The 13,755-nt window shown below is 38.9% G+C and overlaps 1 protein-coding gene across 1 annotated transcript in view; it reads left to right on the top strand.

Moving 5' to 3' along the window:
- The window catches only part of VWDE (von Willebrand factor D and EGF domains), a 64,744-nt gene that overhangs the window by 37,575 nt on the left and 13,414 nt on the right, over positions 1-13,755 (top strand). Inside the window, exons 16-23 of the mRNA XM_073003244.2 lie at positions 1,142-1,252; positions 3,284-3,534; positions 3,653-3,761; positions 4,514-4,651; positions 9,377-9,544; positions 11,474-12,157; positions 12,998-13,093; positions 13,181-13,276. Of these exons, the coding sequence (XP_072859345.2) occupies positions 1,142-1,252; positions 3,284-3,534; positions 3,653-3,761; positions 4,514-4,651; positions 9,377-9,544; positions 11,474-12,157; positions 12,998-13,093; positions 13,181-13,276 (1,653 nt within the window). The remainder of the gene's footprint in view (positions 1-1,141; positions 1,253-3,283; positions 3,535-3,652; positions 3,762-4,513; positions 4,652-9,376; positions 9,545-11,473; positions 12,158-12,997; positions 13,094-13,180; positions 13,277-13,755) is intronic.

Below are 13,755 nucleotides of genomic sequence, written 5' to 3'. Positions count from 1 at the left end.
CAACCCAACACCTGCCCGGGAGTTCTGGACCAGCACATAGTCTCTCTCTCCCTGGGTGCAAAAGACCGGACCCAGCTCTTCCTCAGCTTCACCCCACTTTTCTCCCCTGGGTTCCACAAAGTGTGTTGAGCTTCATCCCCACCCACTTCTCACTTATACCTGTTTTCTGCAAGCTGCGCCTCAGCCTTGCCTCCTCACCCAGGTGTGGCATATTGGCCCCAAGCTCCTCTCTCACACCTTTGGAGCCTCTGTTTCCCTTTCTGTGCCTTCCTCAGGCTCTGGTGCCAGAGTTTCCATTAGACCCACTAGGAGGTGCCTCACAGTTAGTTACAAGTTGTAATAAAGTAATTGATTAATCAGTCAATTAAATCTGCAATAGTTTATAGAAAAAGTTATAGAAGGGAATTTATATTAGCCTGTGTCAGGAAATAAGTACCTTAAAGATTAACCAACGTATTATGGCACACGTATTCATGGACTACTAGATGAAGCTAACAAAAAGAATGCATTTGTATATGACTAAAACAATAGTTTTTGTAGAAAAATAGTACACAGAAGGAAAATACTGTTGGGTAGAGTCTGGGAATAATGTCATCGTCATCAGTAATTACCCCTGTCTGAAGGCTTCCTTTGGTGATTTCAAAGTGCACATTACTTTGTCAAACTCCATGTGAGTGATGCAGTCCCAGAATTTTTAAAAGGAAACCTTTAGTCATTGCTAATCTACCACTGTCAATGACATCATTCCCACTGTGCAGGTGGAGCTGCACAAGATTTCCACCAGTGTTTCAGATTGTACATTTATGTAATTCTGCTAATGTCATCCCAGCAAAGGCATTCCTGCCCCCCCCTTTCCTTCCCACATGAGAAAGAAAGGTGTGTGTGTGTGTGTGTGTGTTCCTTCTTAGATGGCTGCCTATAACCAAAAGAATTACCTTTTCAAAAAATCATACCCAAAATTCATTGCGGCACCTTTTGTGTTCTTGAAACACATACAATTTAAAGGGGGTGGGGAAACTGTAAGTGTAGTTAGGAAGCAACAGTTCAGAGAGGTTTTTTGTAACACATAAGTAAATATGGTTTGAAATGTGCCAGAAAAACATATCCCAGAGTCTTGTGTTTTTTTTTCATACAAAGGAAGAAACGTGCAACATAGATGGATTTTGTTATGGTGAAAATGATACGAATCCTTCCAAGTCCTGTTTAGTCTGCAAACCTGAAATATCAAAGTCAACTTGGTCAGTTTCCGAAAGTAAGTTCCAATTTGTTACAAAGGCCACCTGGTCAAATACTTGCCTCTAACACGTTATTAATTTTGCAGAATATGTCCATCAGATGCATTTTGCATGTGTACACAAATGCTTGCAATGTAAATTATCATAAACTGATAATGCATCTCTAAACAGACGGGGGGCCTTGAATATGATGAGAGTTCATTTATTGATTCATTATTTCCTGATAGATTTGCTAAGCAGTGAAATTGCTGGTATGAGAACATTCATTGAGTGTCTAGTGTAGTTTAACTGCTTGAGCAGATTGCGTATATGTATGCCACTATGTAAAGCAGTTACATTTGTAGTCCATTTGTTTGTCCCAGAACAGAAGATATGCTTGCATTGGTTTAAAAGCTTGATAGGCAAAGATGCATGCTCTCATCTCAAGTGATCACTTGACCTCATGAGTGATACTAGTAGGAAAGAAAAAACACTGTGTATGTGATTTAATTGTGTCTAATAAGCAGAGACTGGAAAAGTTCCTTCCTTCCCTGCCCTTATGGCCTCAATCAATCTCCTTGTTTTGTTGTTTGCTTTGAATTTCAGAAGTGACTATTTTAAAATGCAGGCTACTACACTTTGATAATGCTATAGAACTGGCTTGTGATAGGAGGGGTGATTCCCCCCCGCCAATTGGTCAAAAGCTGCTGCAGTAATGCTGTAACATTATTGGGCTTCATGTACTGTGAGTCTGTGCTAACTTGGCTAGTATAAAGCCAATGGTATCACTAGAGTGGTCTCAAGACCAGATAGGCGGGATATAAATAGAATGAATGAATGAATGAATGAATGAATGAATGAATGAATGAATGAATGAATAAATAAATAAATAAATAAATAAATAAATAAATAAATAAATAAATAAATAAATAAATAAATAAATGTTCTAGATTTGACACCCAAATTGACATCCATGGTGCATTATTATTTTAGTTGGGTATTCTTTAAACAAAAGCATTAGGATAGGGATGTTCAGGAAAAATTCCATCATATCAGTTTAATATGACTGTTGGATGTGCATAGAGTCACCTTCATTATGCTTTCAGGCCATAGCTTGAAAAGGAGAGGCTCCTCCATGCTGAGAAGAACTCAGGTTTCCCAGTATTCTTGTTCAAGCGTAGAGCCTACATTCAAGCAGGGGCCTCTGTTGTTCTGATCGTGATCAAAGTGTGATCAAAACAGCAATAGAGGGGTCAAGGCTAAGCACTAATATCCTGGCATATTGAGAACACCTGATTAGATTAATACCAGAATATGGCTCTTAAAACTGTGTAATGTTCAGTTAGTCATGTTTTTGCATCCACTTATGCTAGTGATGTTAGCAGTGGCATTTGATTCAATGACATTTATTCCTTTACTAGAGAAATGCCTGTCATGGGAGTGGGGGTGGGGAAATCAGTGGGCAGTAGGAGAGCTTTTAGTACTTCAATACCAGGCATGCGGACTTGAGACATAGGATTTGCTGTCAAGTTGGACTTAAGTCAGACTCAACTCAGGTGTTGTTTTTCCAATGACTAGGACTTGACTTGCAACTTGGAACCCACCCAGGCCTCCTTTTTGTAGGGGAAGCTTGTTTTTAATAGGTACTCAGAATTGGAGCTTGGGACTTGGTATTGTACCAAAGATTCAGACTCAGACTTGGGACTTAGACCTGGAGATTTGCCAGCATCCCTGTGGAATACCCACCCACTCTTTAAGTCCTTTTTTGCAGCAGCTGACCAGCAATAAGCACTGAATTCAGGTGCACAATAGTCCCCTAACAGTGAAGCCGATGTCTAGTGGTACCCAAAACTGGGTAACCTAGGTGTTCTTAGACTGCGGTTCCCAGAAGCCTTCCCCACCACGAGAAGCTGGCTGGGTTTCCTGGGAGTTTCAGTCCAAGAATAGTTGGATTACCCAGTGTTGAGAAACCCTGGCAAAGGCCTTTAGGACAGGGATAGAAAACAACTGGAACATTTTCTTGACTATAGTGTTTTTTCACATTTCACACATGCCACACTTTCTTTCAGACAACCAGCCACCTGTATTCCAAAATACACAAGGAAATCTGCTGGCATTTTATGGAGAGAATTTTGTGTATCAATTCACAGCGATGGATCCAGAAGGTTCTGCTGTTGCTTTCTTACTGAATTCAGGGCCCTCCGGTGCCAGTCTCTTTCCTACTGGGCTCCTCATCTGGAATGTACTATCAAAAAGTACTCAAACATTTGCTTTTACTATAACAGATGACTGCAATGCTGAAACCAAAATCACAATGGAGGTACTAATTATTACAGCCAAATGGCCAGCACTATTGGCTGTAATATAACAATGACACCCTTTATAAACAGTGTTTCTAGTTCATAAATAACTTGTTCTTTATTGGGTGTTTTTTGTAGGTCCATGTGAAACCATGTGACTGTTTAAATGGTGGGTCTTGTGTGGCAGATACCAATTTCCTCCCTGGAAGTGGAAAATTTCTTTGTGTCTGCTTGCCAGGATTTGGAGGTGACTTTTCTTAAGTGAACACTGATAACAACGTATCTCGCCATGGTGGCCTTGGCAGATGTTTTGATGGGATAATTGGTTTTGCTGTGAATGTTCACCTGGGTTGCAGAGTGAATGGTTATTCACTCTGAATTTACATAACAATAATCCTATTACATGCATGATTTCAGGATATAGCTACTGTGTTATTTATTTAAACAGAACAAATGCTGTATACATTGCTTACTGATTTGCATTTTCATGTACTCCATGCCTGTTATAAATAGTGAGCAAGGGGATAAAGTCTGCCATTAAGCTTATGTAGTTTCAAGAATACAGAGGAAACCAGCAGATAAACTTAAAGAACCCATGCAGTTCTAGACATGTCAGCCACATTGAGTTCAATGGAACTTGCTCCCAGGAACTTGAATTATGGATTAAAACAGCCTTAAATAAATATGTAATAAAATGATCTAGAGAACTACAACATTTTAATTTCTAGAAAGTCCAGGATTGCTATCTGCCATGGGCTAGAGGTTCTTCTTTGCGTGTTTGTTTGTGTGTTTGTTTGTGTGTTTGTTTGTGTGTGTGTGTGTGTTTATTTATTTATTTATTTATTTATTTATTTATTTATTTATTTATTTATTTATTTATTTATTTATTTATAGTTATGATATATTTGTGGCACTTTGTTTGCATGACCCGCTTGTCTGAATGAGCAACAAAATCCTGAAAATGTTGTAGTATGATTGAATAGTTTTATTTCTGATTAGGTAGACTTTGCCAAGAAGATCCTGATGAGTGCAAAACCCAGCCATGTTTTCCTGGAGTGGTTTGCTTCAATACTATTGATGCCTATTATTGTGGTCCATGTCCAGAAGGCTTGTACGGAGATGGGAAAATATGCTATGGTAACAACTGTTTTTTAAAAATACTTTGTTAGTTTTGTTACATTTCTATCCCACCTTCCCTACAATGGGCTGGTGGCAGCATATATGGCTCTCCTTCTTCCCATTTTGTCTTTACAACAACTCTGTGCGGTAAGAAAGACTGAGGAAGCATGACTGGCTTAAAATTGGGGTCATAACCTAGATATCTGAAATCCTAATAGAACAGCTATTATATTGTACAGCCACAAACACAACCACCACAACATGGGCCTTCTCTGTCACTATTTCCAAAATTTCAAACGCCTTTTCCACAGGAGGCCAGGCTGGCCCCATTTTTGATGCCCTTCCACAAGCAGCCACCTAGAGTGGTCAAAATTGACCAGATAGGCGGGGTATAAATGGAATGAATGAATGAATGAATGAATGAATGAATGAATGAATGAATGAATGAATGAATAAATAAATAAATAAATAAATACATAAATACATAAATACATAAATAAATAAATAAATAAATAAATAAATAAATAAATAAATAGATAAATAGATAAATAAATAAATAAATAAATAAATAAATAAATAAAGTCAAGCTTTCTCTTAATGATTGGCTGTCTGAGTGGGGTTTTTAATGGATGGTTGTATCTTGCTGCTTTGAATGCGTTTCTGGTGTTGCTTTGTTTACTCTCTTTTTGCGTGATGTTTGTTTGATCCTTCTTAATAGTTGTAGATTTACTGTTTTTGGCATTAAATATTGTCTTTAAGTGATGTAAGCTGTCTTGGGTCCTTTTTAAGGACAAGGGTGGAGTAAAAAAATTACATAAATAATAGTTGGCTGGTAACTCAGTGGTACATCTGGCTGTGGAGCCAAAGCTTGAGAGTTTGATGCCCCATTGTGTGTCCTTGGAGAAAAGCTAGCTTGTGTAGCCTTGGCCAACCTGCACAGTCCTCAACTACCCCTAGAAGAAAGGAATGGTAAATCTGTATAGTCTCTACCAAGAAAACCCGGAAAGAGTTGCCATAAGTCAGAATCAACGTGACAGCATGCCGTTATTATTATATTGCGCTCAGAGCACATTCCAATGAAATCAATAAAACATACAAATGCAAACACAAAAGCTAAAAACATAAGTGTGTGTGTGTGTGTGTGTGTGTGTGTGTGTGTGTGTGTGTGTGTACATCAACATAAATCTCCTTAGAATGGGCAGCCATCCAAGAAGAGTTAAACTACCAATAAACCGATTAGAAAGTTCAAGTCAAAAAGCACCAGTTGTTCTTCTCTTACTAAACAAGACACCCATGGCTCCAAGTTGATCAGATAGGTTTTCAAACCTTGTCTAAATATGTCCAACTCTGGTTCCATTCGAATGTACAGGGAGAGAGAATTCCACAGCTTCAGAGCTACGTAAGTGGGAGAAAGCCAAAACCTGGGACTTGCCACCTTAATCCAAGGGACGACCTGAAGTCTGCAATCTGCAGACCAAATATTTTTGAGAGGAACATGCCTTGCCCCCAGCTTTGCTAAGTAATTAGGACAGAAAAAAATTGGGGGCTTTGAAATCAAGGTAACAAGTTTAAAATATGTCCTCGACTCAACAGGCAGCCAGTGCAATGCCCTAGAACAGTAGTTCTCAACCTAGGTTATGACTGCCTGCAGGGCTACAAAGCAAGACATTCAGGGGGTACGTGAAAAAAAATAACGGCAGAAAAAGGCACATACATCAACAGTGTAGAACAAGATACAACTCAAACATTATGAAATTAATTGAACATCATGACGAGTGGTGGAGCAGGTTTTCTTTGTTATTTAACCTTGAGAAAAGCCCCATTGCCTTGCTTTGTTTGGTGAATGGTGGGGAATCCCTCCCTAAATAATGAGTTGTGAACACAGACTCAGCTTTCACTCTCCACCACTTCACAAACATTCAAGTGCTGTAGTACCTTTGTGTATATATGTATGTATTATATACTGATGTGTTTATCAGTCAGTCCTGTAATCGGTGTTCAGTGAATGAGTTCTTCTGGATCTTCTCTACGTCTCTTCTCAGCTTTAAAATTATTTTTCAATTTGTTCATTATCAGCTATGGATCAGTTTGAAAACCAGCACAGTAAATATATATGGACTGTCTGTTCACCTTATTACTCTGTTTTTTTTTTCATCCCATTATTGGGTTATTTGTTTACATATGAATTTGAAATAACAGCAACCATATTAATTGCAAACATTTTGCTAATATGAAGGGTGCAATTTATGGGAATTAGCTTCCAAGGGATACACAAGTGAAAACGGGTTGGGAACCACTGCCCTGGGATGATGAGAAATATGACAGTTACATAGTAAATGTAAAACTACGTGTACGGCACTGTTCTGTACAAAGGTAAGAGGGTAGAGCAAAGATGGAATATTATATCACAGTGGCTGTTCATTATAATCAGTTTGGATTTTTATTCAGATGCGTTACTAAAGTTTTGTTTATTACACTAGGCAGCACTTGGGAGAATTACATTCCTGAACAATCAGGGGTTATTTAGGAAAGAGAATTCTGGGAGAAGAGAAATGTAGGTAGACATCATGGGCAGATTTGCTTAATGTCCCAAAATGGCTCTCAGTAAGCCTTCCATACTGTCTGTCTCAAGAATCATGGTACATGCATACATAATGTTATATACATTTATCGGGTTTGTAGGTATTTGAGAAATTGAATGTTAATCCCCAAAGATTGAGTCGGGAAACTTTTAGAAATTACACAGTGTTATACTGAAATAAATGGGGAAAATATGGTATTTCAGTGTGATTGCATAGTGCATCTAGATCTGAAATGTCTAGACGGACACAGCACTGGAAAAGGAGCAAGTTGCCAGGGCAACGGAGCAGGAAACCGGCAGTATGTGGAGCAGGTGAACACTAGAGTAAGAGAGATGCAACCAGCAGAAATTAAATAAATCCTTCTTGAGATCAAAGGAGAAGTAGTGAGAGAAGCAAACAGTAAATATCTGAAACGACAGTAGAACAAGAATAACGGATCTGGATATTAGAGAGTAGTGACTGCTGTTAATAGAAGAAACATCTGTTTCTGGACGTCTTAGAGATCTATGTTGTATGTCAGGCCTGACTGAAGCTGAAGGAGTGTCTTAGGGGTTTGTGTTTATTAACTGGAGGTCTGGGGAGGGGGGTAGTGGGAGGCAAAATGAACTGCCGTAGAAACTAACTATAGTGTAACTATTTTGTTCAAATTGTATTTATTTAAATGTTAGTAATAATCGTTTATTGCAGTAGCACTGTATTGATCTCCCACTGTTTATTTTCTGAATTCTGTCCTTTTAGTTAATCATATATTTTTTGATAATGTTGTCCTGTTGTTCATATGTAATTATGTTACAAGAAACCTGGGTTGTACCGCGTAGCATCTTCAACAGGGTGTTTTAGTTTTGCAGCACCCTCTGATAACAAAAATGTATCCTTTAAAATGTTAGCAGTTGTGAAGTTGTGTGACAGATACCTGTGGCTTTCCATGTGGCTTTTGCTCTTGGCTCTCTGGAAATGATCCTCTTTATGCCCAAAGAGCTTAGCTGGTGAGTGGTAAAAAGAGGATTCTTAGCAGATACTAAGGAAAAATTGGAGACTGAAAAGAGGGGAAGATGATGAATCTTCTGGGACAGAATTTGAAGAGCCATCCACAGAGGGCCTATACAGTTTGTATAACAGATGCCATTAATTCCCCACTGTATGAGGTAGAAGACAAATCTGAATGAGGCAGAATCCTCTTTTCTCCTTTGTGGCACCTTTAGGGATTGGACGTGTAGGACAGGGCTGGGGAACATGTCATCTAGTTATCTTTAACTCTGAGGGACGTGGTGGTGCTGCGGGTTAAACCCCAGAAGCCTTTGCGCTGTAAGGTCTGTAGATCCTCAGCTGTAAGATCGAATCCATGTGACGGAGTGAGCGCCCGTCGCTTGTCCCAGCTCCCGCCGACCTAGAGGTTTGAAAGCATGCAAATGCGAGTAGATAAATAGGGACCACTTCGGTGGGAAGATAGTGTTCCGTGTCTAAGTCACACTGTCCATGTGACCACGGAAGATTGTCTTCGGACAAACGCTGGCTCTATGGCTTGGAAACGGGGATGAGCACTGCCCCCTAAAGTCAAACACAACTGGACAAAAACTGTCAAGGGGAACCTTTACCTTTACCTTTTCATCTTTAACTCTAACCACCCTGATATAATGGGAGTAGTAGTTTATGCAGATATGGAAGGCTGAAGTTTTCCTGCCTTTGCAGTAGAGCATACACCTTGTAAAACATGTGCATTCTTTGTATTAATTTTGTTTTAATGGCTGCAGTACAGCAATGCCCCAGGAATACTACAGGAACTTAGGAAGCAAAATGAAATTGCTGCTGGGAAATGGGATTTCTGGGTGTAAAGAAACTATCTTCCCTCCCCTCTCGCCAAATCTCATAGCTGGCTCACTGTGGAGGGAGATGATTTGTTCTAAGACAGGAACAGCAATACACAACTTGCATTGTGTCTTCCCTTAAACGTGTTCCAATTCTATTTTTCTTTGTGTGCCTTTGTATATATATGTAGAAGGTGAAGGATCTTTGTGGCCACACTTGAAAAGGCAGGGGGACTGTTAAGCATAAGATGCAAAAAAAAGCCCAAGAACTGTTTTGTAACTCTGCAGCTGGCCTCTCAGTATGTTTTCCTTTGTTTGCTAAATGGTGACTGGAAATGTCTATATTTATGTTACAGATGAAATAAAATCAACTAGCAAGGCTCCAGCTCTTCCTTTGACTCCAGAAAATGCATACGAGCCAAAAGAAGATCACCATGATCAAACCGGAGTAAAAGTGGGCAAAAATCTTAGTATTCATCAAGAAAGCACAACAGCTGGCTCCCATACTGGTGAATTTGTCCCTGGCAAGTAAAGAGCTCAGGTTTATGTTGTTCATATACTTTTTAGATTAGGGGGAAATTTTCATTACCATCATATATGTTAATCTTTTCATTGTTGCTATTGTTCCTTCTGGTTTCTGACCTTCAGCAGAGAACTAACTGTAGTGCATTTGTGGGGCTGTCCCATCTCTAAACTATAAGAGGCTATCATATAATGAATCAAATCGTCAGTCCAACTGAATGATGGATCTCTATGTTTTCAGAGAGGGTTCATTCCTAGTCCTATCAGGGGATTCCATAGATGGAGGCCATGCCCTTCTACATTGCACAACATATATTCTACCACTGAACAATGCCTCTTTTCTACTTACATGCATTTTGTACTAGTATACCTGCTCTCTCTTCTCTACCACCACCCACTGTCCTTCAAAACTTCTTTACATCTGCCTTTTTCCTTATGCCAAGCTTCCCTGACAATGGATTTTGAGATGATTAAGCCTGTTGCTTGTTGATCACATGCTTTCAGTCAATTGATTGATTAAATGTGCACAAATATGCCTATGGAATAACAGTAGTTCTGAAGATAAAAAGATGAACTTTGTTGCTTCGTTATTATGAATATTTGTTCTGCAATGGGCAACTTAGGAACACCACTTTAATCTACCAAAATGATTTAATTCAGGAAATAAACTCTGTAGTCCTTGGAAAAAAATATGCAGAACACATAACATGAGTAACAGTCTATACTACTTCAAAGTGCAAGTGGATCATTTTACTGTATATTTGAGTGTATTTGAAGAACTGAATTTTATATCTGTGTGTATATTTTGTCTTCACATGCCAAAGAGAAGTTAGAGCCTTTCCCCTTGATGAAATGTATTTCCACATGTAGGAACTTATTTTTGAATGGTGTTATGATCATTTACTTGTAACCTTCCAATTGAAATGGTACAAATGTTTGTTTGTTTTACATAGACATGCATTTCCTGCATAGTTTACTGTCACCCTTTCCCCTAAGCTCCATCCTCATTACTCTTAGTCTGCACAAGCTCTTTTCTCATACATTGTTCTGCCCATCTGTAAATTCTGTTATTGTTATGTGTCATCAAGTTCCTTCTGATGTAACAGCAACTCTATGAATGAACAACCTCCAAAAGGTGCTGTCATGAACAGTGCTGCCCAGCCATGTCTTATGAACTATATAAGTTCTAGAAAGAATTCATTACTGATATTTTGGGTTCATTTCTGGGCACTGAAATTTAAAGAGGATGTTGCTGAGCTACAAAAAGTCTAGAGGAGGGCAAACAAAAGTGCTGAGGGATCAGAAGTGTATGTGTCCATGTTGTTAAAGAGATAGTTAAGAAACCACCTAATATCCATTTACAAATGTTTGAAAGGCTGCCCCAGAGATGATGAAAATGTGGTTTTTGTAGCTTCAGAGTATATATCTAATTACACAAAATATTCTGCTAATTATTAGGAAAAAGCTGTTAAGTATTAAAATACACTGCCTCAGAAGATGGTGTTATTCTTTTTCATTAAACATTTTCATTGCCTGGATTTCCTGTATTGGCAGGACATTAGCCAAATGACTTTTTCAATAGCTTCCAACTCCTCATTCTTTTATTTAAGATGGGCAGAAAAATGGATGAGAACAAGAAAAGAGCTTGTGCTGCATTTTGCATTTGTGTACATTGCTGATGCTAAATAGCACAAACAGCTGTCTTTTTGTTTTGTGCTGTCTCCCAACTCTATTATTTGAATAAATCTTAGAGATGTTGTGAGGATATAAATTTGTCATCTATTGATTATACTAAATACTAGTAGCAGGTACAGCAGGAAGAATTCTGGCAAATATAAAAAGCTGTTATTTTCACAGACTTAAGACCATTTCCTTTGAAATGTAAACCTGTAGTAATGCTGTTGCTTTTGTCTGCTATCTTTCTTTGGCAGGTTTCCTGCAACCGTCAACAGTTAAGGTTCCAAATACTACGCACTTTCCTCCTAATCCTGCAGATGTTCCCAAAAGTTTTGTTCCCACAGAAGGAGCCAATAACATTCCACTCACTTCAGCAGACCAGACAACCGTATCTTCAAACGTCCTGATTTCACAAAGAACAGTGCTTAGAAGGCCTGTTACTAGCAGATACCACAATTATACATTTGGTATCACTACCATAAACATCCATGTTGGCAATACAGAGGAGGACTTAACAATAAACTCTACATCTGACACATTCCATAGGAATAACACAGTCTCTTCTGGGAAGACTACAGAGATACAAAACCAGACTTATTCCCCACTTGAAGCCAGCATAACATTGAGCAGCAAGACTAACATGGTCAATGGGATGCTATTAACCAAGAAGGAACCGGGAGGAAGACATGATCGTCAATTTCCAAACATATTTGGCAAGCTTAAAGATAATACTGTAATGTCTACCTTTGAGAGAACTGCTGTGCTATCAAAAAGGCCTGGCACAAATCAAAAATTAGTGTCAACAACAATTCCACAGCTACTAACCTGTGCAGATTCACCCTGTTTTCCTGGGGTTCCTTGCCAGCCAAATGACAAGGGAAGCTTCAAATGTGGCCGTTGTCCTTTTGGTTATTATGGAAATGGTGTCACTTGCAAAGGTATGAGTGCCTTCAAAAGCACAGGTTTTGCTATGCTTATGCAATGCAGTCATTTTTGTGGGAAATGTTTGTGACTAATTTTTATGGTGACGGTATAGAGAAGAATGAGTTGCAGCTCACAAAGTGTTCCAGAGAACATTGCCACAACCCGATAATACTTGTAACTGTGGTGTTGGATTTTTGGTCTGGAACATCAACACTCCAGGATGAAACATTTTAGTTCCTCAGAATCATGCCTCGTTACTGAATCCCCATAGAGCCGGAGCTAAGCCCTATTCAGGTGCCATGCCTGAAACCATGCAGGACTAAATTCATGTTTGAGATTGGGGTGCACATAAGACCCACTCTTTACATCCTCATTTCCCCCAGAAGTCAGTAAGACTTCAAAGGTGTTCCAAAGAAGATACCAAGCTCTTGTTGGCACAGCTAATAAGTAAGTAATTAGGCTGCCAGTGACGGGAGGGCAGTGGAATACTCAAGAGGTTTCAGAGTTTTATTTATTTATTTGCATTATGGAAGCCTCATGTTTATTACTCTATGTAGACAGCATAGAGTAATATACCTACCATCCTTATTTCTTATGTCACCCCAATTGCCCTTAGAAATAAGCTATTAACATTCACATTTCATGGATAAAAATCAGAAAGTAAGAGCTGGATCTGATTGTGTATTGTGTCAGGTAAAGAGCAGGCAGTCATGAGTAAGTTCTTTTGCACTGGTGTAGTTACATATTACCAGGTGTTATATAGGTGCTGCTGCTGCCCCCCCTTTTTTTTTACATTGATGCAGGAATTCACAGGAATTGCTGGCTGCTGATCCTATTTCCCTCCTTTCTTCTAGCAATATGCAGGCATACATGTGGTCTAAACATGGAATGTGTAGCACCCAATACATGTAGATGTAAGCCTGGTTACTTGGGCCGTAGTTGTCAGGCTGGTGAGTAATATACATTGTGTTTGCCTTTTGTAATACTTTATTCCAAATCATACATCTAAAAAAATATGAAACATTGGTTTTATACAGCTTTGTGTCGGCCAGAATGCAAAAACCATGGGAAATGCACCAAGCCTAATACTTGTGAATGTCTCCCAGGATTCAGCGGTTCCATCTGTGAGAAAGGTAAATGGAGCCAAAACCTGTACTCAGCTTTATTGTGAAAATTAATCTGCAAGTGTCAGCATCAATTATTTAATGCATTCCAGGAAAAAAAACCTCAAAAGAATATAGAAGTCATATTTCATTTTTGTGCACACAGTTCACATAAAATCAGCTATTCTTAGAATGACATTTCTTGTCCTAAAAACATTTTTTTTTAAACCCGCTGTGATACATGGAGCTGCAATGGTGTGTAGCAATTTTATCTTGCAATCCTATGCTCACACTTGAAAGCCACGTACTTGTCACAAAAGTTCCCTCAAAAGTAATTGGTTTAGTAGTGGCTGAAATTTATAAATTAGGTCACCCCATGCACTTCTCTGTGTTGCCCATGTCTAGTTTCATCATCTCTGCTACAGCTATACTGACTGAAAGAATCCTTGCTGTCCTCATTTTACCAATAATACTCGATACCTAATTTTTCAGGTAAGCACATATAGCTA

The sequence above is a fragment of the Pogona vitticeps genome, chromosome 6 (assembly GCF_051106095.1).
Source record: "Pogona vitticeps strain Pit_001003342236 chromosome 6, PviZW2.1, whole genome shotgun sequence".
Taxonomy (NCBI): domain Eukaryota; kingdom Metazoa; phylum Chordata; class Lepidosauria; order Squamata; family Agamidae; genus Pogona; species Pogona vitticeps.
This window is presented reverse-complemented; position numbering and strand designations above follow the sequence as displayed.